This window comes from Drosophila serrata, unplaced genomic scaffold (genome assembly GCF_035046125.1).
Source record: "Drosophila serrata isolate PLE 108 unplaced genomic scaffold, ASM3504612v1 contig_272, whole genome shotgun sequence".
Lineage (NCBI taxonomy): Eukaryota > Metazoa > Arthropoda > Insecta > Diptera > Drosophilidae > Drosophila > Drosophila serrata.
In genome coordinates this window covers 11,062,225-11,085,344 of record NW_028257170.1, presented here as the reverse complement: position 1 = coordinate 11,085,344, position 23,120 = coordinate 11,062,225, and the positions used below count along the sequence as shown (strand labels likewise).

The window sequence follows — 23,120 nt, the reverse complement described above, 5'->3', positions numbered from 1 at the left end:
TCCTTTCGGGTTGGAACTGAACCTCAAGTATGACATCCTGTTGCAACATGGAACTCATACGCTGTTGGCTGACGGTTAAAAAACACTATTTCCCCTCCTCAAACAACAGCCATACTGCAATGTGTAAATGTTAGCCCGTTCTTCTATTTGATAGAAAATTTCCCTTTATTTTAACAGTAAAGATATGCTCCTTAAAACTTCCAAAACATATATGTTATATAAATTCTGTGTACAATAACAGGGGCTGTGAAATATATTTCCCTTTCCCCCAAGTCTTACTGATGTCCTTCCTTCTTTGAAATGGAAGTTCTTTTGCGCGTTTGTTGTCGTTAGATCTCCTGTGTTGGCTCATCCTTGACTATTCTCTGGTGGCCTTAGTTTTGAAAAAGTCAAGTATCACTGACTGGACCGCGTTTGGTGATATTGGTATCCTTTTTAAAATACGAAGTCCAAGTTGGTAGGCATTTGAAAGCAGTGTAAGTAAGCAGTTCACATCTACCAAAAAGTAATTTCCCAAAAAAAATTCTAAAAGCAATCACCTAATATCGTACGTCCTTTTATAGTACCATAAATTTTATATAAAAGGTTTCATACAGCTCACCAAATTGTCATTAAGTAGCGCCATACGTTGAGAATTTGTTGACATTTTTATTTTCTCAATAGATGGATCTCAAATACTGGTTTAACTCCGAAATATAATTCACAAAACTAATATATACCGTTTTTTACAAGGATTATACCAAAATAATATCTGCTGTACATCGAAAGATGGACTGGCCGATAGGGATAAATTTAGTTCCTGTTGATTATTTAGTAAATTTTATATTCTTAATGAACTTGCAAACTTCAACTTTAAAAAGAACCTCAACTAAAGTTTTTTATTTCAAAAACAAAATCTTATTAAAAAGAAGGGTTTTTGGAGGTTTCTCCTTCACTCAAGCAGTAATAAAGTAATTATGTTAAAGCAATAATAATCCTTAGAAACCCTCCTAACTGCGTTCCAGTTCCGCGTGACCAAGTGGTAGTAATAAACTCACCTGATAAAAGTAGAATAATAGTGCTAAAAAGATTATAATCCTTTATCAGTCTTAATTCAAGAATATAATTAGACAAAGATAAAGCCATTTATATTTTTTTTATCAACATTTGTTTAATCGTTTATTGTTGATACATTTGTACATTTATAAACATACCCAATGTGAGGAGAAAATGCCTGGTTAAGCACAGCTTTTAGGTTTCTGTTTCTCAATATGCAGTTCAAATTAGTTGGATTGATAACGGTTAACACTGCCATACTATATTGAAGTAGTTTATTTTCATCGTTCATTGAGAAAGTGGATTGAAGTCGATCTTTAACTTTATTAAACGTAACTACCACGCAAAACATATACGGAACACAGTCGTTAAGTGTTAACAGTTTACGCATATTTATTTTTATGTATTGGGAACATTCAGAGAAATCAATATATAAAAAGAAATATGTGGTTTATATATGAAGCCCTTAATTTCTACTCTTGAAATTTGTATTTCAATTTCTGTAGCCACCTCCAAGTATTATTCAAGATCATCGATAATTGCACCCGATGAGCTTTCTATTATCTTAGCGCCTTCCAGCTGTTGCGAGCTCTGCCCTAAGGAGATGGGGCCGTCGTTACCCTCCGCCGCCCGATTTCCGAACTCTTGCATTTTGACGATCAGCATCGCGAATACTTGAGCTGGAAGGGAGGACTGCAGCACCTGCAGTAGGCGAGCCGGCTGGCCGCACACAACGATGGCATTCGCCAAATGCTCAACACCGCTCTCGAAGTCTCCGCTAGCGATCAGGGTCTCACCCAACTGGATTTCTTGCACGAAGTATCTAAAAAGATATTTTTGGTGTGGATTAGATGCTTTATATATGAATAATTGTTATTTGGTACTTCATTAACGAATACAAATATAATTTTTGTTAAAATGTTAGTCTACAACAAGTCAAAAGAGGAATTCTTATGTTTTTTACTAGCGCTTCTAATTATATTATATGTTGCTGTTGTTGAAAACATTTGTTAAATTGTTTTTATATGGTTGTAAGACAATCCTCTTACATGTCCTTCAGTTACTAACTTTAACACAAGCAATATTCTTCATTTATACACACGGTATACACAATGAGTCATGATAAATACACATGAATTTTAATTATGAGAGATATGTAATAGCCAGCTGATTTCACCTAGATAAAGAACGGGCACAGTTGGTTCCAGTACTAACTTTCTTAGTACATTAAACAGTCTGTATCAAATTTACCACAGAATGAGTGTGAACTAGTTAGTTCGAAATTTATACAATTAAGTATTTAATAATGCATTGTCTTTTCAATAATAATCTATGGGTAAACAAAACGTAAATATATACATATATATGTACTTGTGCATTTGTTCCGATAGTTATGCTAGCAGTAAATGTACATACATACATACAAACCGATGTATGTATATATAAGCATACATCGCTGGCGTACGTACAATTGTGCGTATGAATGGAAATGTTATGAATCGGCGAAAACTACACGTGCCGCATTATATAATGATTTAAATTTGAACATGCCTACCTTTCAATAGCTTCATGGTCGTTTAGATTTGGAATTCCAGGCTTGGCAGTGCCAGATTTTTTGTTGCGGCGGCGACCTAACATGTGATGAAATGTTTAGTTTCTTTCATAATTAACTTTTATGTCAAATATTCTTACGCTCACGGACTTTCTTCTTGTACTCTGGGTCATTGCGACGCTTCTTATCAAAGTAGATGCAGTATCCTATAAATAATGTTCCAGCCACTCCCGCTGCAATTCCAATTGCAGTTTTGTTCATTTCAATCATATTACGAAAATTCTCTCTGCTTTATATGTTTCTTATTTTACATTCCGCATGTGCCATCGATTTATATAAAACGAAAATCGATAAGTCGGCCTGCACGAAAAACCATTCGTGTTCTTAGAGCATTTGCAGCTGTATTGAAACAATGGAAGTGAAACACTGATTATTGTGAAACACAAAATTTCTCTTTCTACCATTCCATAAATAAAACGCCGCCGGTGGTAGCTCAAAGGGTTGAGACGACAAACACTGGAACCCGTAGCACTGCCGGTCCGGGTTCGAGTCCCGGTAGTAAGTAGCATGGTCACCCCCGGACCTTCCATCCATTTTCCATTGAACTTCTCCCCTCACTATTGTAAAAAGTTGCTATACTACAGTAATTGTACAATAATAAAATTCAGCTCAATAAATAAGCATTTTTTTTTTTTTTTTTTTTTTTTTAAATAAATAAAACTGTTGTTTAAAAAAATAATTATAAATGTTTTTATGAAAATAAATTATAGTAATTTCTTTTAAACATACCGTAGTGGTATAAAGATTCTACCAGATCAGCTGTTTTTAAAAACTATTCTAATTTGAAGAAGAAGGAATGGAATATGGAATGTTTCATTATTGAATATATATGAATTTATATATGTTTATTTTATTCTGAGTTTAAACTTAACATATTTATATTTCGAATACCATATATATAAGAAGAGTAAAATTGTCCAGTTAAATTCATGCTAATGAATAAAACATTAAATCAGTATCTTTTTTGGCATAGGTGATAACTTTTGTATTAAACAGCTGTTTCTGAAAAAAATAAACAAAAAAATTCTCAGATTGTAGTTCCAAAATGGGTTTATTTGGAGAACTTGACGTAGCTTTAGAACACTGCGTCAAGCAGATCTGATAGTCTTAAATGTTTATCCACCTGTATGACCTTAAAACATATAACTTATTCTTTTTTAACCCCAAAATAAAATTACAACAAATTATTTGATCTTTCAGGTAAAAAATGTGCAACATAAAATGTTTATACTTTATTTTTAAATGTTTAACGTTAACATAAATTACATAGCTCTAAAGACGAATCCCGATAATGTTCCAAAAATATTTAACGATTAGAAGAAATAAATAATACAAATTCACTTTATCACCGAATATATCATAAGATTGGTATTGAGAAACAAATAACTTAAAAAATTGTATTATTATTATTATTATAAAGAAAATAGAAAATGGGCCTCTGCTGAAAAATAATTAACTAATATGTATTAATCCTGAAAATATTTAAGTATGTATGCATGTACATATGTATATAATTATTTGGAACCATCCTTAATGAACTAATATATCCTGGAAATATTTAAGCATGTATTTATTTATTATATATTAGTTCATCTGAGCAGGACACGAAAATATGTAATTGACGCAGAACCATGAGGAATTTCCAACGCTAAATTGATAGGTTCCAAACTGCGAGTGTGTGATTGTTCTTATGTGTATGGAGATATATATGAACCCGCATACATAACCATTTATATGTTGGTATTCTCTAAATATACATTTCTCTTTAACAAATAAGTATTAGTGATTCGTTAGTCTTCCTATTGAACAATTCCTTCACTTAACCCCGGAGCACTCGAGAGTAACCATGCGGAGCTTGTGGCTAAATACGCTTACCAGGCAAAGTAGGTACTTGAAATTTCAAAGTTTTCCAGTAATTGTAACCACATTATTTGTAGGCCTATGTCGGTTGAGTACCAAGAGGTACTCCACCAACAATGAGCCAAAGGAACCAGTGGTGAGGACAAAATCAATACCTGGCCCGAAATCAATTGAGCTTAAAAAGCACCTGGATTCTGTTCAGGTGAGTTTTATTATTGTTATCATTTTGCTGATACCATAAATTGTATTTCTCTTTTTATTACTTAATGCACTTATCTAAAGCATTATTGCCTTTATATTTGCACATCAGGCCACAAATATGTATATGTTTGTTTTTGGTCAACAAAGGCCACTTATTAATTAAAACAAATTGCTTTTTTATAGGCCACCGGAACCATCCAATTCTTTGCTGATTACGAAAAGTCCGTTGGAAACTATATTCACGACGTTGATGGAAATATTTTGCTTGATGTCTACACTCAGATTTCCTCAGTGCCCTTGGGTTATAACCATCCAAGACTCTTTAAAGTTTTTAGCAACGAGCAAAACCTGAAAAGTGAGTAAAGCTTCTTTTACTTAATTTATTAGGTCTTGAAATTTATTCGCCCCAGAATGTATTACATTTATTTACATTATTTACACTAATAATTTCCGTGGGTTTTTAAAGATTAACTCTATTTTCGATTATTTGTAGCTCTAATTAATAGACCGGCACTTGGTGTCTTCCCTGGAAAAGAATGGCCGGAAAAATTGCATTCCGTTTTGTTGAATATTGCACCGAAAGGACTTAATAAAATTACCACAATGATGTGCGGTTCATGCTCAAACGAAAATGCTTATAAGAGTATTTTTATATGGTGGGTTACTATAATATATTCTTTTTCCTGCGTCAAATCAACTTTTTATATATCTTTTAAGGTACCAAAACAAACTACGCGGAAATGCTCCCCTTACAGAGCAAGAGAAAAACTCTTGCATGATCAACATTCCGCCAGGAGCTCCTAAACTAAGTATTCTCTCATTCAAGGGAGCATTCCACGGTCGCACCTTAGGCGCACTTTCCACTACACATTCGAAATATATTCATAAACTAGACGTTCCCTCTTTCGATTGGCCGATTGCCTCATTCCCTCAGTACAAATATCCTTTGGAAGAAAATGTAGAGTACAACAAGAAGGAGGACGAAAAGTGCCTAAGCGAAGTGCAGGATCTTATTGAGCAGTACTCGAGCAAGAATCCTGTCGCCGGAATTGTGGTAGAACCCATTCAGAGTGAGGGAGGTGACAACGAAGCGTCGCCCGAATTCTTCAGAAGCCTGCAGGCCATTTGCAAGAAGAATGGCATCGCCCTCTTGATCGATGAAGTGCAAACTGGAGGAGGAAGCACTGGAAAGTTCTGGGCCCATGAGCATTTCAACTTGGAGAGTCCTCCAGATGTTGTGACCTTCAGTAAGAAGCTGCAGTTGGGAGGCTACTTCCACAACGACGACTTTATTCCCAATGAGCCGTACAGGATTTTCAATACTTGGATGGGAGACCCGGGAAAAGTTTTGCTCTTGGAGGAAATCGTGAAAGTCATCCAGGAGGACAACCTCTTGGCCAATGTTAACGTGGCCGGAAATGTTCTGAAAAATGGTTTATTGAGCTTGGAAAAAGAATTCCCACACATACTGAACTCGACACGCGGGCGTGGCACATTCTTGGCCGTCAACTGCACCAATACTAAGGTGCGAGATCAAGTAATTGGAGCATTGAAGTTGCACGGCATCCAAACTGGAGGATGTGGAGACATTTCCATTCGATTCCGCCCAGCTTTAGTATTCAAGGAATACCACGCAAACATTGTCCTGGACCGCTTCCGCAAGGTTCTGCAAGCAATCTAAAAACTAATACAACAAACTATTTAACAAAATGAATGTGCTTTGAAAATTGCGATCGCATGCAAATATATATCTTACAAAAATGAATAATAAAATGAATTTATTTTTTCTTGCTTTAATATTATTTATAATTAATGGGAAAAAGCCGAGAATATACTGATATATTAAGCCATTATCAAGTTGTCCGAAAAATCTAAATCCAGTAGGTAGTAGTTGGGTAATTTAATTTGAGAGTATCTCAATTTGTTATTTTTAACAAACATTTTTTCAATTACAAATATGCTCATATCCAGATTATGGTGTTTCGTAAGGGCCGATACTCAGGATTCATACTCCATTACTGTTAAGTGATTTTAGATCTCATAACTCTACCATATATGAGATATCTAGCAAATGTTAATCCATTACTTTCTAGTAGATATGTTGCAAACACCTCAGAGTTTCAGTGAACTAATGAGGGTGCTTTCGTGCTATCAAGTGTGTCTGAAAGGAATGAGGTAAATCATATATATAAATTGTCTTTCAAACTAATATTGGAATTCAGTTAGGCCTCATCCGTCTATTTCGTACTGTTTCAAACTCGAGCAGGCTTCTTAATGTACTCAAAAGGAAATTGTTGTACTTACTTTTCATAAGTCTTGTAGTTTCTAAGCATTTTATACAATAAGGTTTCCTTTATGATCATTTTATTATGAAAAATTTAAAACCTTAACATGGGTGTTTTGGAACGGTCATAATAGATATTATTTAATTTAATATTATAATTAAATATTATAAGAATTGTTTATTATTAGAAAGAAATATACATAATGGCCATACTGAAACAAAACAATTCAATTCGCAATTACTCTATACACTGTTAAATGATTATTGCTTGCATTTCAATAGTATTTTAGTTAATGGGACTGCGGATCACACTGTAATAATCGTACTATTGATGGATCACTTTTGGCTCCTTCTATGAACTCTTCCAAGCTTAATTTGCCGTCCTTGTTTCGATCCATTTGTCGAAAAATCTTATCGGTTCGTTTCTCAGGAGTACTTTCGTCCTCTGGCATTTTCATCACCGACCCCACCATTTTATATATTGCCTAAAAATAATTGATTAATTTAAATTAATGTATTTACTTCAAAAGAATAAAAGGGTAATTACTTACTGTAACAATTTCTAGCATTTCCTGCCGCGATATGTATCCGTTTCCATCTAAATCATACATTGAGAATGCCCATTTCAGTTTTTGCTCGAGTTTACCTCGAGATGTGACACTTAGTGCACACAAAAACTCTCTAAAGTCTATAGTGCCATCGCCGTTTGCATCAAATGTCCTAAACACATGTTCTGCAAACTAAGGAGGAAAATATACATATTACAACATTTTTAAGGAAATTAGTACTTTAACTGAAAATCCAAACATTTGTTTACACTTCTGGGATTGAATTAAGCGTCTTACCTTGCTAGCATCGCCATATGGGAAAAAGTTCCCATATATCTTCTTAAACTCCTCTACTGATAAATGCCCGCTCGGGCAGTCCTTAAGAAAGCCTTTATACCATTCTTGGATTTCAGCATCTGAAACATATAACCATTTAATTAAAGTACCGAGCCCTGGACCATTGCCCTAAGAATAATATGAAAAGGGAACTTACCTGTGAACTCTGTGTTTTGTTTGAGGTCCTCCAAAACTTCTGGTTTTAGTTTACTATTTTGCTTTCCCATTGTTGCAGAACAATTTCATTATACAGTTATCTTAAAATGCAATGTAATATTTATAATTACCAACTATTTATATATTGAAGTTAAGAGAAAGTTTTCTTCGGGTACCGAAGGCTTAAATACTCTTGCAGCCGAATATCACAAAATGCCAATTAAGATCATTTTACCATCTTACAGTTGTTGTGTAAAGCCTTATAAAACTATAGCATCTTATGCCCAAACAGGCTAGATACTCTTTAATGTTACACTCTCTTAAAGTAAAACTATTCTTTAAATAGTTAGGAACCAATCTACATACATACTTTAACAAATAAGCATTTCCAATTTGGTATCTCATAAACATAGAGACGTTAGGCTAAAACGGAATAGAAGTTTTAATGTTGTAATGTACAATTCTACCAAATACCTAAGAACCAAAAATATATATATTTATAATATATAGGCATAGCTTAAATATTTCCCAAATTATATCCATTTACCAAACTCGTATTAAGCGCTCTAGAGTTGCTCAATTGTAGGCAAACAGCATTCTAGAACTATGAGCAATGCTGCTACGCACTTTTTAATCTGTGTATAGTCTCATAAGGAAGGAAATACAATCTGTATTATTTTTTTTAATTTTTCGTTGGCAGAAAAATAATATAAATATAGAGAAAATAGAAAGCTTGGCGTTATGCATTATTATATCATCTTTATTTTCACCATTAAATGGAAACCAATTTCCACCAGGTTCCACGATTCGAAGAAAATATTGATATACAATATTAGAAAACAAATTTGTAAATGAAAAAGCGTAAAAAAATAAAATAAAAATTAGTCGATATAGGTCAGTTTCTACCTTCTACTTTGGCTAAAACAAAAAACTATTTAAGTGTTTACTGGATACAAATCCCTAATGCTAGGAACATTCAGCAATTTGTTGAGTCGTTTGCTTTTTGTCATTTAAAAGCTTACAAAAAACGCTTGTATAAATATTCCGCTTCTTTTCAAATATGATTGTCAATATGTCAAATAATGTAATGTAAGTAAAAGTAATATTTTCTGGGAAATTAAGGGCATAAATGTTTACAAATAAAAATATTGAATAATTTTTAATGACGCACACTCAAAATAATTTAATGATTTCATAGTTTTATAGTAGTTTAATTTTAGTATAAGAAATATAAATTAAATATTTATACATTTCATTACTGATTTCATCAAATACACACATATTGTAGGATATAATTGTTTATGGTGCCAACATTTTTGACAACTCCTCATCTTGCAAGCATCCTTTTAAGAACTCATCTTGGGTTAATTGACCATCGTTATTTTCGTCCATTTTTGCAAAAATATTTTTTGCTCTTTCTTCTGCTGAATCAGCTGGACGATTAGATGAGCACGCTCCTAGCATGTCATAAATTGCCTGAAAGGAAATCAAATATCATTTAATACCGTAAGAGTTTGACTAATTCGGAATGTATTGCCTTGTATGTTTCTTTTACTGCAAATTAAAACATAAAAGAAAGTCAAGTCATACCTGAACAATTTTGGTCATTTCTTGTATGTCTATGACACCATTGCCATCGACATCGTACATTCGAAAGGCCCACTTTAACTTTTCCTCTGGTGTTCCGCTTGAAGTTACATCTATTGCGAGTAAAAATTCCTAAAAAGAGGTTTTTTAATTTGAATAGGAGGTATATTTTAGGTTGATTTAGTTCGATTTATTATTATTAAATGAGTATCATGCGTCAAGGGAGTCCACATATCGGCATACATATCTGTACAATAATAACACAATATGCATTCTCATCACATATACAATATAGTACATACGATCTTACAAATTCACAGGCCGGACGATCGATACCCAAATATGAAAAAATGAATCTTTCGAAAGAGCTGAAGCCGCAACAGACGTAACAAAATCTCTAATGACTTTTAAAATTTAAGTTAAATTTTAAATAAATATTTTGCTTAAAATTATTTTAGCTTCAAAGAATATATTTTGTTATCTGAACAGCTTAATTTCTACCTTCATATATTCAACTGGCAATCCCTGTGGACTCTATTTTAAATTAACTTTCACGGGGATTGGTATTCTATTTCGCAACATTAATTTCTTTTACTTGCGTTTTCTTACGTACTCGTTGACCCGAAGCATAGCCTTCAAATTAAATTCTGTATCTGAGGCCGAGAGAAAAGTGAGTAATGGAGGAATAATTACCTTAAAGTCAATATATCCATTTTTGTCCATATCGAATGTACGAAAGACATGGTCGCAAAACTCTTCCGCATTTCCGGATGGGAAAAACATTTTATACATATCGACAAATTTAGCTGGCGTCAATCGGCCGTTGGGACAATCTTGCTACACAAAAAGAGACGAACGTACATATTTTTGAGACTTTTTCCGTTGGTGTGGTAATATTTGTACTCACCTTAAATCCTTTATACCACTCTTTAATAGTAGCCTCGTCATATCTCGTATGGGTTTTTAAGAACTCCATGTCTTCTTTGGTTAAACGGTCTTTACTACTCAAGCACCCCATATTTTTCACTGTTTATAACTTTTTAGGAGCTAAATTGTGTGTATTTAATATTTTTCTTGTTTAAATTGCTTCGCCAGGTGTGTACATTTGACTTAATTTTTATTTCTGGACAGAAAAACTCCTCGAAATCAATAATTTTGCTTGTATAGCATTACGTTAACGATATGTATGAATTGTGGCACGAACAAAATGATGGTTGAACGAGCGACTCATTTATAAAATTTTCTTGATAATAATAAGCAAAGTTGTACTTGACTATTAACTTGTATATTTCAAACCTGATGTGTACCGAAGGACTAATCAAATGGTTGAGGCGCATGCGCGGAAATTGTCTCTATACAGGACGATTATTGGTTAACCATATTTTCTGTACACGGTAGGACTTTTTTAAAAGAGAAATAGGGTTGCCAACGCATACCACGGACTATTATTTATTCGTTTTCTTTATTAATTTAAATTTTTTATGTTTTATTTAAGAATGCTAAAAAACAGTTTGAATAAGAAAAATCAGTTAATTGAATGGTTTTCCTAGTCACGATAGATCACAATCCATCGCAAAAGCTGCTTTATTATGCCAGCAAAATTTGCTCATTTTTGTCAGCTTTTTATATTAAATAATATAATTAAGAACCAATAGAATTTAAGCCAAGTTCTATTTAAAAACCATTTTTTATTATTGTTAAAAATTATTTATATACAAGCAATGCAGAGCTGCAAATTAAAAGCATTTATCAGTTTTTTCCCAAATTACCTTTCCCTTAAAACAAATCGCCACACAAAGTAAAGTACAATATCGTCAGAAAGTAAAATGCCGTTCTGCAGAGAGCTCAGATCAATGATCTAAGAGTGGAAACGAAGCACATCACTTTAGTGTGTTTATTTTATTGCACAAACGCGAAATGGCAATATAGTAAAAATGTAATAATGTTAAATCTTTCCGTAAAATGTAAACATTTCTGAACTAGGGGCAGAACATTTTGTTTACTGCATACAGACATTAACTTTTTGTGATCATTTAATGAAAAAACAATCCAAGTACGGCTTTAGAAAATTGGTACAATATTCTGCAAGGTATATAATACTTTAAAAGGGGTTTTTTATATTTATAATTTATTTGTAGCCTTGTATCATGCGATTGCACGTTTAAGCTTACAAAATTCTGTTGTTTTATTATTATTATTATTACAATTAGTTTATAAGTTTGATTATTTTAAGGTTTACACAAACTGGATATGTTTAAATAAAATAATGTTTGTTTAATTGGCTGCTTAAGTATTTAGTTAAACATGCATTTTAGGCTATAATTAAGCTAGGCACGAACATTATCGATGCGTTTTATTATTTCTTCACAAGAGATGTTTTACTTACATCAGATATTGTTCCGTCGACCAAGTCAAATAGCATTATTTACCTATCGAGGCTAATAAGCTGCAAGTAGAAAACAAAAAGCAATTAATTTTTACTCGTTTTTGAGGTATCATAAATACTATAAACAAAAATAACATGAAGCAATATTTTGGGTTATTCCGTTAGCCCGTTCAATACCGTGCGGCCAAAGAAATCTTATTTAAAAAAGGAAGTAACTTAATACATATAAAAAAAAAGAATCATAATCTGTATGCTTTTGGCATGCTTATAAATATTTTTCAAGTTCTCAAGAAACCATAAAATCCATAAATATATAAGATTTATATATTTATCCAATGTGTGAAACACTTATGTGCCGAAACCCGCACTCAAATTTAAACGAATTCTTGCAAGAGGTCGATAAAATGATCTAATTATCCGAAAACTGAAATGTAGGAAAAACGGCGAGTAAATTTAATTAACTCATAAGCCGCCATTATACGTTTATCCATTTTTGAAACGAATTCTTGTTTTAAAATAAAATTGATGGATCTCTATTGTCATTAATAACTTTTATTATGATTAATGTTTTATGTTACAACTCTTGGTGGCGAAACACTCGAAAACAAAAGCATTTCAAACCCACTTTCATACTGAATGCGCTGAACGAAATGGAATTTTGGCACACGCACACGCCTGCGTGTCACGTGGGGAAGCACGGCCCGCGCCTATATTTTTTCTGCCGCAACATTTTCTGTTGTGGCCTTTTACATATTTGCCTATAACTTCTGTGTTTTTATTTAACAAACGAGAACTGCACTTTCCAGCCAACAAAAAAACGAAATATTCCACTGCGTCTAAGCTGGGCTTATTTCCAATAATCGAATGGCTTTGGCCCCCAACTGACCACACGTTCTCACTCCCACTGGATACTCCATTAACCTTCTTACATAAATTTTGCACTATTTTATCCAAGGAATTTAAATATGTACATTAATACAACCGGCTCCCAAGATGTGGGACTTTCAATTTAAATTAAGGTTGTTTGCCCGTACGTACATAATTGTACATATGTATGCGCGTTTGTGCATTTGCAATGAATTTGTTTGTCACATAGGCACATGCCCTCAAAATAACAACGCTAAAGCGCAATTTACATACGCATTTTTATTTCCGTTATAAATTCGTCCTAAATTGTTATTTTTGATATTTATATATGTACTAATATGCATATATACATACATATGTACACACAATATATGCAAGCAAAATTAGCGCAGTGTGTATTTGACACTCTCTCGCGCGAAATTTGCAAGCCTTCATGCCTGCTTGCGATTATTACCTGAAGAGAAATGACACATTGGTTTTAGGCACATTTCTGCAACCTGCTAAATTAACAATACCACTTTTTTGCAATTGCAATAAACGTTTTCGACCAAAACACAATCAATACAACAAATTTAGTGTGACCAGACAATTCTGTCTTCAAAAGCCAGCGACTTTTGTAAGGTGTTACAGTATTTAATAAGAAAAACGATGCAGTCCTACATATTTCACAGCTGTTTGCGAGCAAAACAAGAAAGTTAATAAATTAAACAATTTTTACAAAATAAGAAAGTTTATAAATTAAAATAATTTCAAAACGAGAGTATCTACAAAGAGCTACACACTAAAGGAAACCGAAAGGAATTCGAACCACTAATTTGGAACTTAATTTGGGGTGTTACACACGACCATTTTTGGAACGAAAATCCCATTTGTTCCGCATAATAAAAAATGTTTAAATTAAGCATATCAAGTGTCGAATAAAAAATGTTTTTGTTTTATTTTATAACAAAAATATAACATTGAAAAAATGTTAAACAATAAGCAGCACATATTTTTTAAGTAAAATTAAATACAAAACAAAGAAATCAAGAACAATTTTTGGTCCAAAAATGTTTATGGGTCGTAATGTATTTTTTACTTAAAATGTTGCTGAATCATCATTGAATCCTTCAATTTTTCACTGATGAATGTCAAGGACAAGACAATTTTAAATTCATCAGTCATTTTGTATTGCAATTGACCTATCGCTCCTTTGGCACCTACATGTATGTAAAAAAGAGGAATTGAAGATTTTCTTTCCATTTTACCATATATTGTAAGACATTTTTTCCTAAACATTTGTTTTTTGATTTATTGGCAGATATTTGATATAGTGGTCCGATTTTAATTAAACTAAAAACATTATGTAACAAGAAAGGAAGCTAACTTCGGCACGCCGAAGTTTATATACCCTTGCAGATAGAACTTCTATGAATAAAAAACCATACAATACAAATTATATATCTTTGTGTTAAAAAACAATGAAGTAATACCTGCTTTCATTTCATTCACCTATACATATTATATTTGCAGTTTTACATTCACTGATTTGCATTTTTCCTCCACATCAAACGATCGTTTGTATGGCACCTATATGATATAGTCGTCCGATTTTCATGAAATTTTACCACAAAATTTAAGACTTAAATTAAATGCCTATATTTGATGAAAATCGGTTGAAAACTGAAAAGGTTATAAATTTAATTGTATTAATTTCTCGATCGTTCCTATGGGAGCTATATGATATAGTAGTCCGATTTTCATAAAATTGTATGCAAAATTGTAGAGTATAGTAAAATGGCTATATCTCAAATTTGATCCAATTCTATTGAAAACTGAAAAAGTTAAAACATTTTTTTGTAAAAATTTTCCGATCATTCCTATGGCAGCTATATGATATAGTCGTCCGATCCGGCCCGTTCCGACATATATACGAGTGAGAGTATATAGAAGGCTAACTACAAAGTTTCATTCAGATAGCTTCAAAACTGACAGACTAGTTTGCGTAGAAACGGACAGACGGACAGACGGACAGAAGGACAGACGGACAGACGGACATGGCTAGATCGACTCGGCTGTTGATCCTGATCAAGAATATATATACTTTATATAGTCGGAGGTGCCTCCTTCACTGCGTTGCAAACTTCTGACTGAAATTATAATACCCTGCAAGGGTATAAAAATAGCAAGTGATCACTAAGAAATACATACTAGTTCCAGTCTGCAAAGGTATTCAAACTTTTAGATTGAAAATAATATTATGGTAATAAAATAAAAATATGCTTAAAGCTGCAAAGTTAAAATTTTTGATATTAATTTCCATTATTAAAAATTTTATTATTAATTCCGACATACATATGTGTGTATTTACAGCAATAAACCGAAATCATCTGGAACTTTTTATTCAGGTAGCTTAAAAACTAAGAAAGGACATGGCTAGATCGACTCGGCTTCTGGTACTGATTATCATCTGACTAAAATTATAATATACACTGCAAGGGTATATTATAGTATTAAAAAACATTAACTAGTTTTGTTCTGTGTTCTTTATTGTTGTTTTCACATTTGATAAAGTTGTAATAATGTCGATCCTATTCAGCTGATTGTTAGGCTGCATAGGTGTTAATAGTGTTTCGCTCAATTAAACTAAATATGTAAGTATGTCAACGTTGTATATAGTTTCTGCTTCTCGGTATATTTAGATTAAGTTTTCTAAGTGCATTTGTTTCGAGCAGCAGTTTGATCAATTAGTCTTTTTTCTTTTATACCAGTATAAACACTATTCTAAAGGTATTAAAGCTTAATTTTCAAGTGAACCAATTATCCTAGATACCTAATTAAAGAATTAAAAGGAAAACTAAATTGACCCTTGCCTATAATGAATAAATATAATATTATTTAATATTAATCAATGGGAAGGACTATTTTTTAGCCTTTCATATGACTTATTATTTTCATCCAGTGTATAAACTTTAATTGCTTTCCTTGAATGCCAAATGTGTGTGCTAAAAAGTCTTACGTTAATGGATGCTGTAAGCCTTTTATCACTTTGAGATATAAATAGATGTACTTAGGTGCTAAAAATAATAATCAAATCAATAGAGTTTGTCCTTAATTCGATCAATTTACTTTTTTCTTTTAAACATATTTTTAGAAAACTGATACAGTAATTTAATACATAATCACCATTAATGGGAACTTAAGCATCAGTATTTGTTCCGATATGTTATGTAACTAACAAGAAGAAAATAAATTCAAACTAAAAAAATGAATAACAAAAAATAGTGTCTGACAAATGGGTGTATCTTTCTACATCCGTGCAAATAAATATTAGAGTTTAAATTAATTCCAGTAATATGGGAGACGAAGAAGATCCATGGGGTTTCGACGATGGCGGCGATGCTGAGCCAGCTGCAGCAGCTTCATCATCTAATCAGGGAACTCCTGCTCCACCCTCCAAGGCCCCGAGTGTTGCTTCCGACCATAAGTCTGACAGTGTGGCGGTCGGAGGCACTCCGGCAAACGAGGAGGCGGCTGCTGTAGAGGAAGAAATTGAGTTCAAAGCGCCTCCACCTCCGCCAGAAGACGATGGATACAGGAAACCAGTTCAATTGTACCGACACTGGGTCAGGTTAGTCTTATTCATCTTATGTCGTATGTCGTCCAATCTTGCGAACCTTATGCAATGCTCTATTTTCAGGCCGAAATTTCTCCAATACAAATATATGTACAACTACAGAACCAATTATTATGATGATGTGATTGACTATATTGATAAAAAACAAACTGGAGTGGCACGTGACATACCAAGACCCCAGACATGGGCGGAACGTGTCCTGCGCACTCGAAATATCAGGTAAATATTCCATCACAAAATGATCCTCGGATATGCAGAGGAATAACTTTATTTTGGGCTTATTTTTTCTTCCATTTCTTATTTTTATATCAACAGCAGTGGCATTGATTCGTTTGCTCCATCGGCAAAAAGGGACAAGCAATTAATTCAAACATTGGCGGCCTCGATTAGAACTTATAATTACCACACCAAGGCATACATTAACCAAAGGTATGCTAGTGTGCTTTAGTGAGCACACCTTAATATAATAATAGAAACGTTTTAAAAGATGAACTCGTAGTCATAAAAAATATGATCTTTTTAAATGATCTATACATATAGTAAGTCATTACGCGTTTGTGTAGCTGCGCATCCCCACCCAATATTGACCTTATTTGTAGAATGAGGTTAATACTGCTCGGGAAAACTATTCAAGAAACCAAGATTATATTTTGTATATTTTCTTACAAGCGTAATTTCTGTTAATATATTTTTATATATATTTACGTATATTAACACAACTTACCTCTTGATACATGGTATTTTTAAGATTATTTACTTTATATCTAGCAAAGTAAATAAACTAAAAAACTGATTTATATTGGTAAGCTAAAATATAAAAACTGTGCAATAAATAAAAGTAAACAAATATCATTGTTTTATTATGGGATATCGTATTTTTGTCATGTTTTCAAATGAAAGTAAGTTTAAAGTTTAAAGAGTTCCTTCCAAATATATTGAAAAATGTGTTTCTTTTCCTCAGCAGAAGACACATCCAACTTGGTGAATTGTCAGCCCAGAACTGCTATCTATTATGAGAGATTGATGCAATCCAAAGTCCAGAATCATATGAAAGCTACAAATACGAATAAACTCAGCCTAAAAAGTCATAATAGAATAAATTAACGCATTGTATGCTTGTGAATTAGTAGATCTAATAGGGTGGACAAGTTACAAACTGTATATCCTGATATAAATCAATCCAATATATAAAATATAAATAAAATAAAATTAGTCATCTGAAAATACCATAAATAAAACACTGAAGTAGTTAATTAATTTAATATGTAAAATATTTAATTCCAGTATCACTGGTTCACTCTAAACACAACAAAATTGTAGGTGCCTGTAGTTGCTATATCTTTTATTCAGATGCGAACCTTAAAACAGAGCACAATGATGGTTATGAGATCTGCAACATGCTTTATTTTTACGCTGTTTGTTGTTAAAATAGTTTGTAAAGATTTATGGTAAGTAAGCCTTTTAAAAAAAGTAGTTATTTTACCTAAACAGTACTTATTTCCAGTTTAGATAATGATATACACGCCCTAATCCTTGCTAGAGGAGGAAGCAAGGGAATAAAACTAAAAAATCTTGCTCAAGTTGGCGGATACTCATTGTTGGCCCGTACAATTAAAACAATTAAAAGCTCTTCTTGTTTTCAACACGTATGGGTTTCGACAGATGATAAAAACATTGCCATTGAAGCACAAAAGTGTAAGTGATTTAATAAAACAAAAAGGTAATTTTAAAGCCTCGGAAACAAAAACCTTTAGAATTGCTTTTGACTTATTAAGCTAAAAATCATGCTATTCAAGCATCTCATCTTAAATTTTAACAATTATATCTGATGTGTATTTAAATGTTTTATTTTATAAATTGTATCGCAGTTGGTGCAATGGTACATCATCGTCCACATAAATTTGCAAGAGATGATACTCCGTCAATCGATGCCATTGCGGAGTTCTTAAATTCGCACAAAACCATTCAAGACTTTGCGCTCTTTCAATGTACATCAGTGTTTTTAAAATCAAATTACATTCAAGAGGCTGTGCAAAAATTCAAATCATACGACTGTGTTTTTGCCGCCAAAAGGTAAAACCCTTCTTATATTTAAAGAGTCTTACTGTCAATTTGTTTTAATTTTAGATCACATTACCTTCGATGGAAAATGGTGGACGGTTTCTTGGTACCGGCAGAATTTAATTTAAATTCCAGACCAAGACGCCAGGACTGGAAGGGAGATATAGTCGAAACAGGAATGTTTTATTTTTCAAGAAGGCGGTTAGTTGACGTTGGTCTGCTACAAAATAACAGGTAACATTTTACATTGGCTAGTAAAAATATTTTAATTCAATACTATTATGCTATTTTAGATGCTCTATTGTGGAAATTGATGCCAATGATGGTCTCGAGATTGACTCAAGCCACGACCTCTCGATGGCAAAATACATTTTAAGTAGTAGAACGAAAATTGATTTATAAAATGGTTTACAATAATCGAGAGGTTAGGGTAATTAATTTTAGGTAAAGGACTAACTAATGTAAATTTTGAGTTAATATTATTTGGTTATGTATGTTATAACAATTATCAAATGGTAAGAGCTACTTTAGTTTTGTTAATACTAGAAATCACTTTATTGCTTAGCATATTATTTACTTTGGTGCCATTATCACCGATGTATAGCGACTGATTCGTCTGGTCAGGAGCCGTGGAACCATGGCAGTAGCGGTGGGTCTGAGGATCAGGCAAGTTCGTCCAGAGCGAGCTGCATACAATGCAGTGGTATTGAAATTTCTTTTGATATGCGATGCACCCCCATAAGCTCGAGGTGTTTCCGTAGACGATTTCTTCTTGGTGAGATGCTCATGATGATCTTGATCCCCTGATAAAGACTGCGCTCTGGATGAGGGAGATACCTGCGGTACAAAGCGATCTCGGTTGAATCCTTCATCTCCGCTGACTTCCGACCCCATTCCATTCTTGGGTTGCTGCATCAAGCAACAATCGCATTGGGTCTGACGCCTCAGTTGTGGCAATTGCCCCATCTGCAGTTTGTACTGCTGTCCCATCTGCAATGGAAACTGCCGTCCCATCTGCAATGGGTACTGCTGGTGGTTGTTCACGAACCCTGTCCGCTGGCAGTGTGGGTTGTGATGGACGTTCATGGGGCAGTGGCCTAGACAGGGGCTTATGCCAGGATGAAAGCTGCCGCCGGGCGCAAAGCCAGTTGTCGATAGGACTGGTTGAAATAAGTGATGACTGATCTGGTTGGCCAAGACCATGCCACACCTGTTGTAGTGCCCGGAGAATCCCAGCGACGACTGGTGTTGCGGACTCGATACTGGCCAGCAGGATATGGAGCGGCTGCAGCAGCAATAGGGGTATCCGTAGGAGGTCAGCAGGCAGGAGCCCAGATTCTGCGGCGCCGCAAGCCTCGGGGAGCAGCAGGTTTTCTTTGGCATTTGGCAGGCTTGTGGAGGCCTTGGCAGACAGCAATTGCTGGTGCAGAAGGAACAGCTTGAAGCGTTGCTCGTTGCTGCACTCGGCAATTGCTGGCAAGGGGCCACAGAGGTGCCACACCTAGAACCCGCCTGAGGCACGGGCGTGAAGCTGATCGTCACATAAGGCGCAGTGCTGGTGGTTGTGTTTTGCTGTTTAATTTCTGTTTTATGTACCTGGGCTTGGAGACTGATAACGTTAGAACCTTCCTCTTCCTTTCGGGTTTCTTCAGCTAATTGGGTTTGTTTGGCAATTGCAGGGTACTGTATGAGAGGCCCTGGAGTTGGTACGTCCGTTGGATGCGAGAGATTTCGATTTGTTGGTACATCATTCCCTAAGAAGGTATAAATATTTGTAATATCCTGGTATAAAGCTAATTAAGGTATAAAGATATCTCAAGAAAAAGGAAAAATTTAAACTGTACTTAATCATTTCTCTACCATTACCGTCATGACCGCTGTTATTCCTTGAAGCCAAATCCACTTGGCAGCACATCTCGTCCGTCTGACATCCAGCATTAGAGCTAATCCCCGGGAGCTGGGTGTGAGAGCTTCCACTTTGGCTCAAGTCAAAATCATCCAGATGCTCCTCAGTATGATTTCGGGTGGAGGAGTCCTTTAAAACCACAAAGGAGGGCCTATTTACCAGTACCCTGTTACCGATCGTTATGAACCGTGGCGGACTCCCGGCGTTCTGAATTTCATCTAGCCTTTGAATGTTCATTTTAATTTTGTCCATACTCAAGGCTGCTCTATTTTCCCCGGACCCCACGTGGAGGTCATTGGTTTCATTGGAATCCTGCCTGAGCGATGCCATGCAGGCGCTGGGATTCTTCAGTATCGTCTTGATCTTCGGGGGACTTATACTGGTATCATTCTTTTTGGAACTACTTTGACCATCTTTGTCCACGGTGATCAGAAAGCAGCGCAAGTCCTCGTTGGCTTGAAATTCCTTTGAAGATTTTGCGTTGTTCTGAGCAACCATCGTGTCCAACTTCTATTTGCCTTGAGTCTGGCAAATTTTCATTCAATTGATGTTGTCCTTTTCAGAGCATTTTAGATGAATTTGGTAACATAAATTTTGAAATAAATTTTGTCAATGCCCTATCGATGTGAGTTTCTTGTAAAAACTTGTAACTTGTTCAGTTCTAAGATTTTATTTATTTAGGTATAATTTTGCAAAAACAAAATTAAAATTAGCGAAGCCGGTTTCTCATGATTATAAAATTTCTGGGACAGTAAACTTGGTTAACTATTGTTTCAATGTGAGAGCATACATTATGAGATATAGACTCATTTTCAACCAAACAACTAATAATCAAATTTAAATATATATTTCTTTGGCTTTGCATAAGCAAAAATGATTGTTTAAAGCAGAAATACTTAAGATACAATTTCAAAAACATTTATTGATGAATTATTACCTTAAAGGTGTGATTTCTCAAAGTCTAATTAAGTGTTGTCATTAAGGTAAATTGTTCTTTGTAAGACATATTACCTTAAGTTATCTAACAGATAAATTTTTAATTAAAGCAAATACCTCAATATATGTATGTATGTAGCAATCCAATGTTGTTCACTCAAATACACATTTCAACACAATCAGTCAGACTATAATGTACAAAATTTTAAAGTCGGATTGTTGAAGATGTTCTGCACGGAGAGCTGTGAGCATGGCTGCAATGCACCAACTTCGGGAAAACTAATTTCCGGAAATGGTGCTCCATCCCAGACCCAGCAGCTAGGCCAGCAGCAATTCAGCATGTGCTATGCTCCACTGTCGATGCAGCCGCAGGAGCTGGGTGCCAAGTGCGAGACGGAGCCGCCCAGGGTGGGAATGTGCCTGGTCACCGAAGGACCCGAGGGTCTCAGGTAGGATGATGATGTTGATGCATCTAGCCAATGTATACCGAAAAGTTCCTAGTGTGCACATTTCACTACAATTACCTTTGCAGCATTGACTGCAATGTGCCCTTGCCCAACTCATTCAATTTGGACGAATACAGGAAGCAAATGGTCTGCTCCTGTGGTCCGTCAGTGAATGGTAATGGCTACATTGATGGCTTCTGTCTACCGCCGCCACCAGCAACTGCTGCTCTCAACTCTATCCAAAATCCGGCCTGCAGTTTCCAGTGTCAGTGTTGTCCCGTCGAAGCAGCCTCTTCCTCGGGATTCGATACGCGATCGATGCAGGCCACAACAGCTCCAGTTTTAGGAGCGTGTTCCCTGCCCAGTCTTCCGGCGAGGACTTCCAGACCAGAGCAGACGATGACGGTGACCCAGAAGGCGCCAGAATCAGCCGTAGGGCAGCAGATCTTTTATTTGGCTGCCCCTTCCTCATCCACACTTGATACAGAAGGCAGTTGCTATCCGCCAGACCAGCTACCAGCTTACCTATATAGCATGATTCCGGTGCAGTGTATGTCCCCCATCTGGAGTCCGCAGGGCATTACCCTGGTGCCAGTGGGTCTGCCAGTGCCCCAGCAGCAGCTTCTGCCGCAGCAGCAGCTTGTGACGAATCCTGTACAGAATTCGCAGCTGCCGTCGCAGCAGATGGTGCGCTACGACATATCCCTTCCCCGCCTGTTGGCGGAGCTCCGACAGGAGCGGGGCAGACCCTGTTGCGAGTCCTCGACTCCGGCTCCCCTGTCCTTCCAGCTGTATGCACCCGCTCACGCGGTGGCGATCTACGACCCGCCAGTCGCCGCTGTTAATCCAAGTGTGGTCAAGAGGGACGTTCCTGCTGCAACTCCTTCACCCGATGCGATGTCAATTCCCACTGCCTCGCTATCACCATCCTCATCACCGCCAGGCCCATCGCCATCGGCACCAGACCCCACCCGATCGGCCAAGGCCCAGTCGGATAACCCGAAGTGCAGCCGTTCCTGCCAGCGCAGCAAAGATCAGTGGGACAGCAGTGGAGCTGGAAACGTGTGCATGAAATGTGGCAATTGCTGGCACTGCCCCCGATGCAGTTGCTCCAACTGCTTCTGGCATCCCGGCCTGGTGCGTGCCCCACCAAGGGATAGTAGATAGTATCGGCAAATATCAAATCTTGGGAGTACATATAGAACAACAACAAAGTTTTAATTGATTATTAAATAGTATTTACTTAATAAATACTTTAACGAAAGTGAACCATAGTAGAGTAG

The 23,120-nt window shown here is 35.4% G+C and overlaps 8 protein-coding genes across 14 annotated transcripts; 4 read left to right on the top strand and 4 right to left on the bottom strand.

Annotated features, from left to right (window-relative positions):
• Positions 1–1,130: 1,130 nt before the first annotated feature.
• On the bottom strand, positions 1,131–2,913 carry Tom20 (translocase of outer membrane 20). Its single transcript, XM_020960420.2, has 3 exons — positions 2,728–2,913; positions 2,591–2,666; positions 1,131–1,858 (listed from the first exon to the last, which is right to left on the bottom strand). The coding sequence occupies exons 1-3, from the start codon at positions 2,855–2,857 to the stop codon at positions 1,555–1,557; spliced, it is 510 nt and encodes a 169-aa protein (XP_020816079.1). The 5' UTR covers positions 2,858–2,913; the 3' UTR covers positions 1,131–1,554.
• Positions 2,914–4,155: 1,242 nt separating this feature from the next.
• On the top strand, positions 4,156–6,505 carry Gabat (4-aminobutyrate aminotransferase). 2 transcript variants are annotated; one of them, XM_086833772.1, is made up of 6 exons: positions 4,156–4,383; positions 4,442–4,530; positions 4,585–4,709; positions 4,892–5,063; positions 5,202–5,364; positions 5,426–6,505. In XM_086833772.1, the coding sequence occupies exons 2-6, from the start codon at positions 4,494–4,496 to the stop codon at positions 6,387–6,389; spliced, it is 1,461 nt and encodes a 486-aa protein (XP_086689898.1). In that variant the 5' UTR covers positions 4,156–4,383; positions 4,442–4,493; the 3' UTR covers positions 6,390–6,505. The 2 variants fall into 2 exon arrangements, with proteins under 2 accessions (XP_086689898.1, XP_020815906.1); XM_020960247.2 differs by having other exon boundaries at positions 4,360–4,530.
• A 550-nt stretch (positions 6,506–7,055) lies between these two features.
• Positions 7,056–13,440, bottom strand: Nca (neurocalcin homolog). Its single transcript, XM_020960145.2, has 6 exons — positions 13,327–13,440; positions 12,006–12,065; positions 8,034–8,133; positions 7,838–7,956; positions 7,544–7,732; positions 7,056–7,477 (listed from the first exon to the last, which is right to left on the bottom strand). Exons 3-6 carry the CDS (start codon positions 8,101–8,103, stop codon positions 7,283–7,285), a joined length of 573 nt encoding a protein of 190 aa, XP_020815804.1. The 5' UTR covers positions 8,104–8,133; positions 12,006–12,065; positions 13,327–13,440; the 3' UTR covers positions 7,056–7,282.
• Positions 9,215–13,440, bottom strand: LOC110189893 (neuronal calcium sensor 2). 4 transcript variants are annotated; one of them, XM_086833775.1, is made up of 6 exons: positions 13,327–13,440; positions 12,006–12,065; positions 10,527–11,477; positions 10,313–10,456; positions 9,623–9,751; positions 9,215–9,508 (listed from the first exon to the last, which is right to left on the bottom strand). In XM_086833775.1, the coding sequence occupies exons 3-6, from the start codon at positions 10,635–10,637 to the stop codon at positions 9,332–9,334; spliced, it is 561 nt and encodes a 186-aa protein (XP_086689901.1). In that variant the 5' UTR covers positions 10,638–11,477; positions 12,006–12,065; positions 13,327–13,440; the 3' UTR covers positions 9,215–9,331. The 4 variants fall into 4 exon arrangements, with proteins under 4 accessions (XP_086689901.1, XP_086689899.1, XP_020815805.1 ...); XM_086833773.1 differs by having other exon boundaries at positions 10,527–11,118; XM_020960146.2 differs by having other exon boundaries at positions 10,527–10,666.
• Positions 13,441–15,551: 2,111 nt separating this feature from the next.
• On the top strand, positions 15,552–17,335 carry fln (flightin). Of its 3 annotated transcripts, none has more exons than XM_020960269.2 (4): positions 15,552–15,641; positions 16,204–16,482; positions 16,552–16,707; positions 16,804–17,335. In XM_020960269.2, the coding sequence occupies exons 2-4, from the start codon at positions 16,208–16,210 to the stop codon at positions 16,934–16,936; spliced, it is 564 nt and encodes a 187-aa protein (XP_020815928.1). In that variant the 5' UTR covers positions 15,552–15,641; positions 16,204–16,207; the 3' UTR covers positions 16,937–17,335. The 3 variants fall into 3 exon arrangements, with proteins under 3 accessions (XP_020815928.1, XP_086689895.1, XP_086689894.1); XM_086833769.1 differs by having other exon boundaries at positions 15,557–15,641; positions 16,186–16,482; XM_086833768.1 differs by lacking the exon at positions 15,552–15,641 and adding an exon at positions 15,819–15,883.
• A 451-nt stretch (positions 17,336–17,786) lies between these two features.
• Positions 17,787–19,074, top strand: Csas (CMP-sialic acid synthase). Its single transcript, XM_020960361.2, has 5 exons — positions 17,787–17,936; positions 17,993–18,183; positions 18,357–18,561; positions 18,616–18,783; positions 18,843–19,074. Exons 1-5 carry the CDS (start codon positions 17,839–17,841, stop codon positions 18,949–18,951), a joined length of 771 nt encoding a protein of 256 aa, XP_020816020.2. The 5' UTR covers positions 17,787–17,838; the 3' UTR covers positions 18,952–19,074.
• Positions 19,075–19,080: 6 nt separating this feature from the next.
• Positions 19,081–21,158, bottom strand: schuy (schumacher-levy). Its single transcript, XM_020960466.2, has 2 exons — positions 20,416–21,158; positions 19,081–20,303 (listed from the first exon to the last, which is right to left on the bottom strand). The coding sequence occupies exons 1-2, from the start codon at positions 20,951–20,953 to the stop codon at positions 19,123–19,125; spliced, it is 1,719 nt and encodes a 572-aa protein (XP_020816125.2). The 5' UTR covers positions 20,954–21,158; the 3' UTR covers positions 19,081–19,122.
• Positions 21,159–21,527: 369 nt separating this feature from the next.
• On the top strand, positions 21,528–23,106 carry hale (hale-bopp). The gene is made up of 2 exons (XM_020960473.2): positions 21,528–21,840; positions 21,924–23,106. The coding sequence occupies exons 1-2, from the start codon at positions 21,617–21,619 to the stop codon at positions 23,002–23,004; spliced, it is 1,305 nt and encodes a 434-aa protein (XP_020816132.2). The 5' UTR covers positions 21,528–21,616; the 3' UTR covers positions 23,005–23,106.
• The last annotated feature ends 14 nt before the right edge of the window (positions 23,107–23,120 follow it).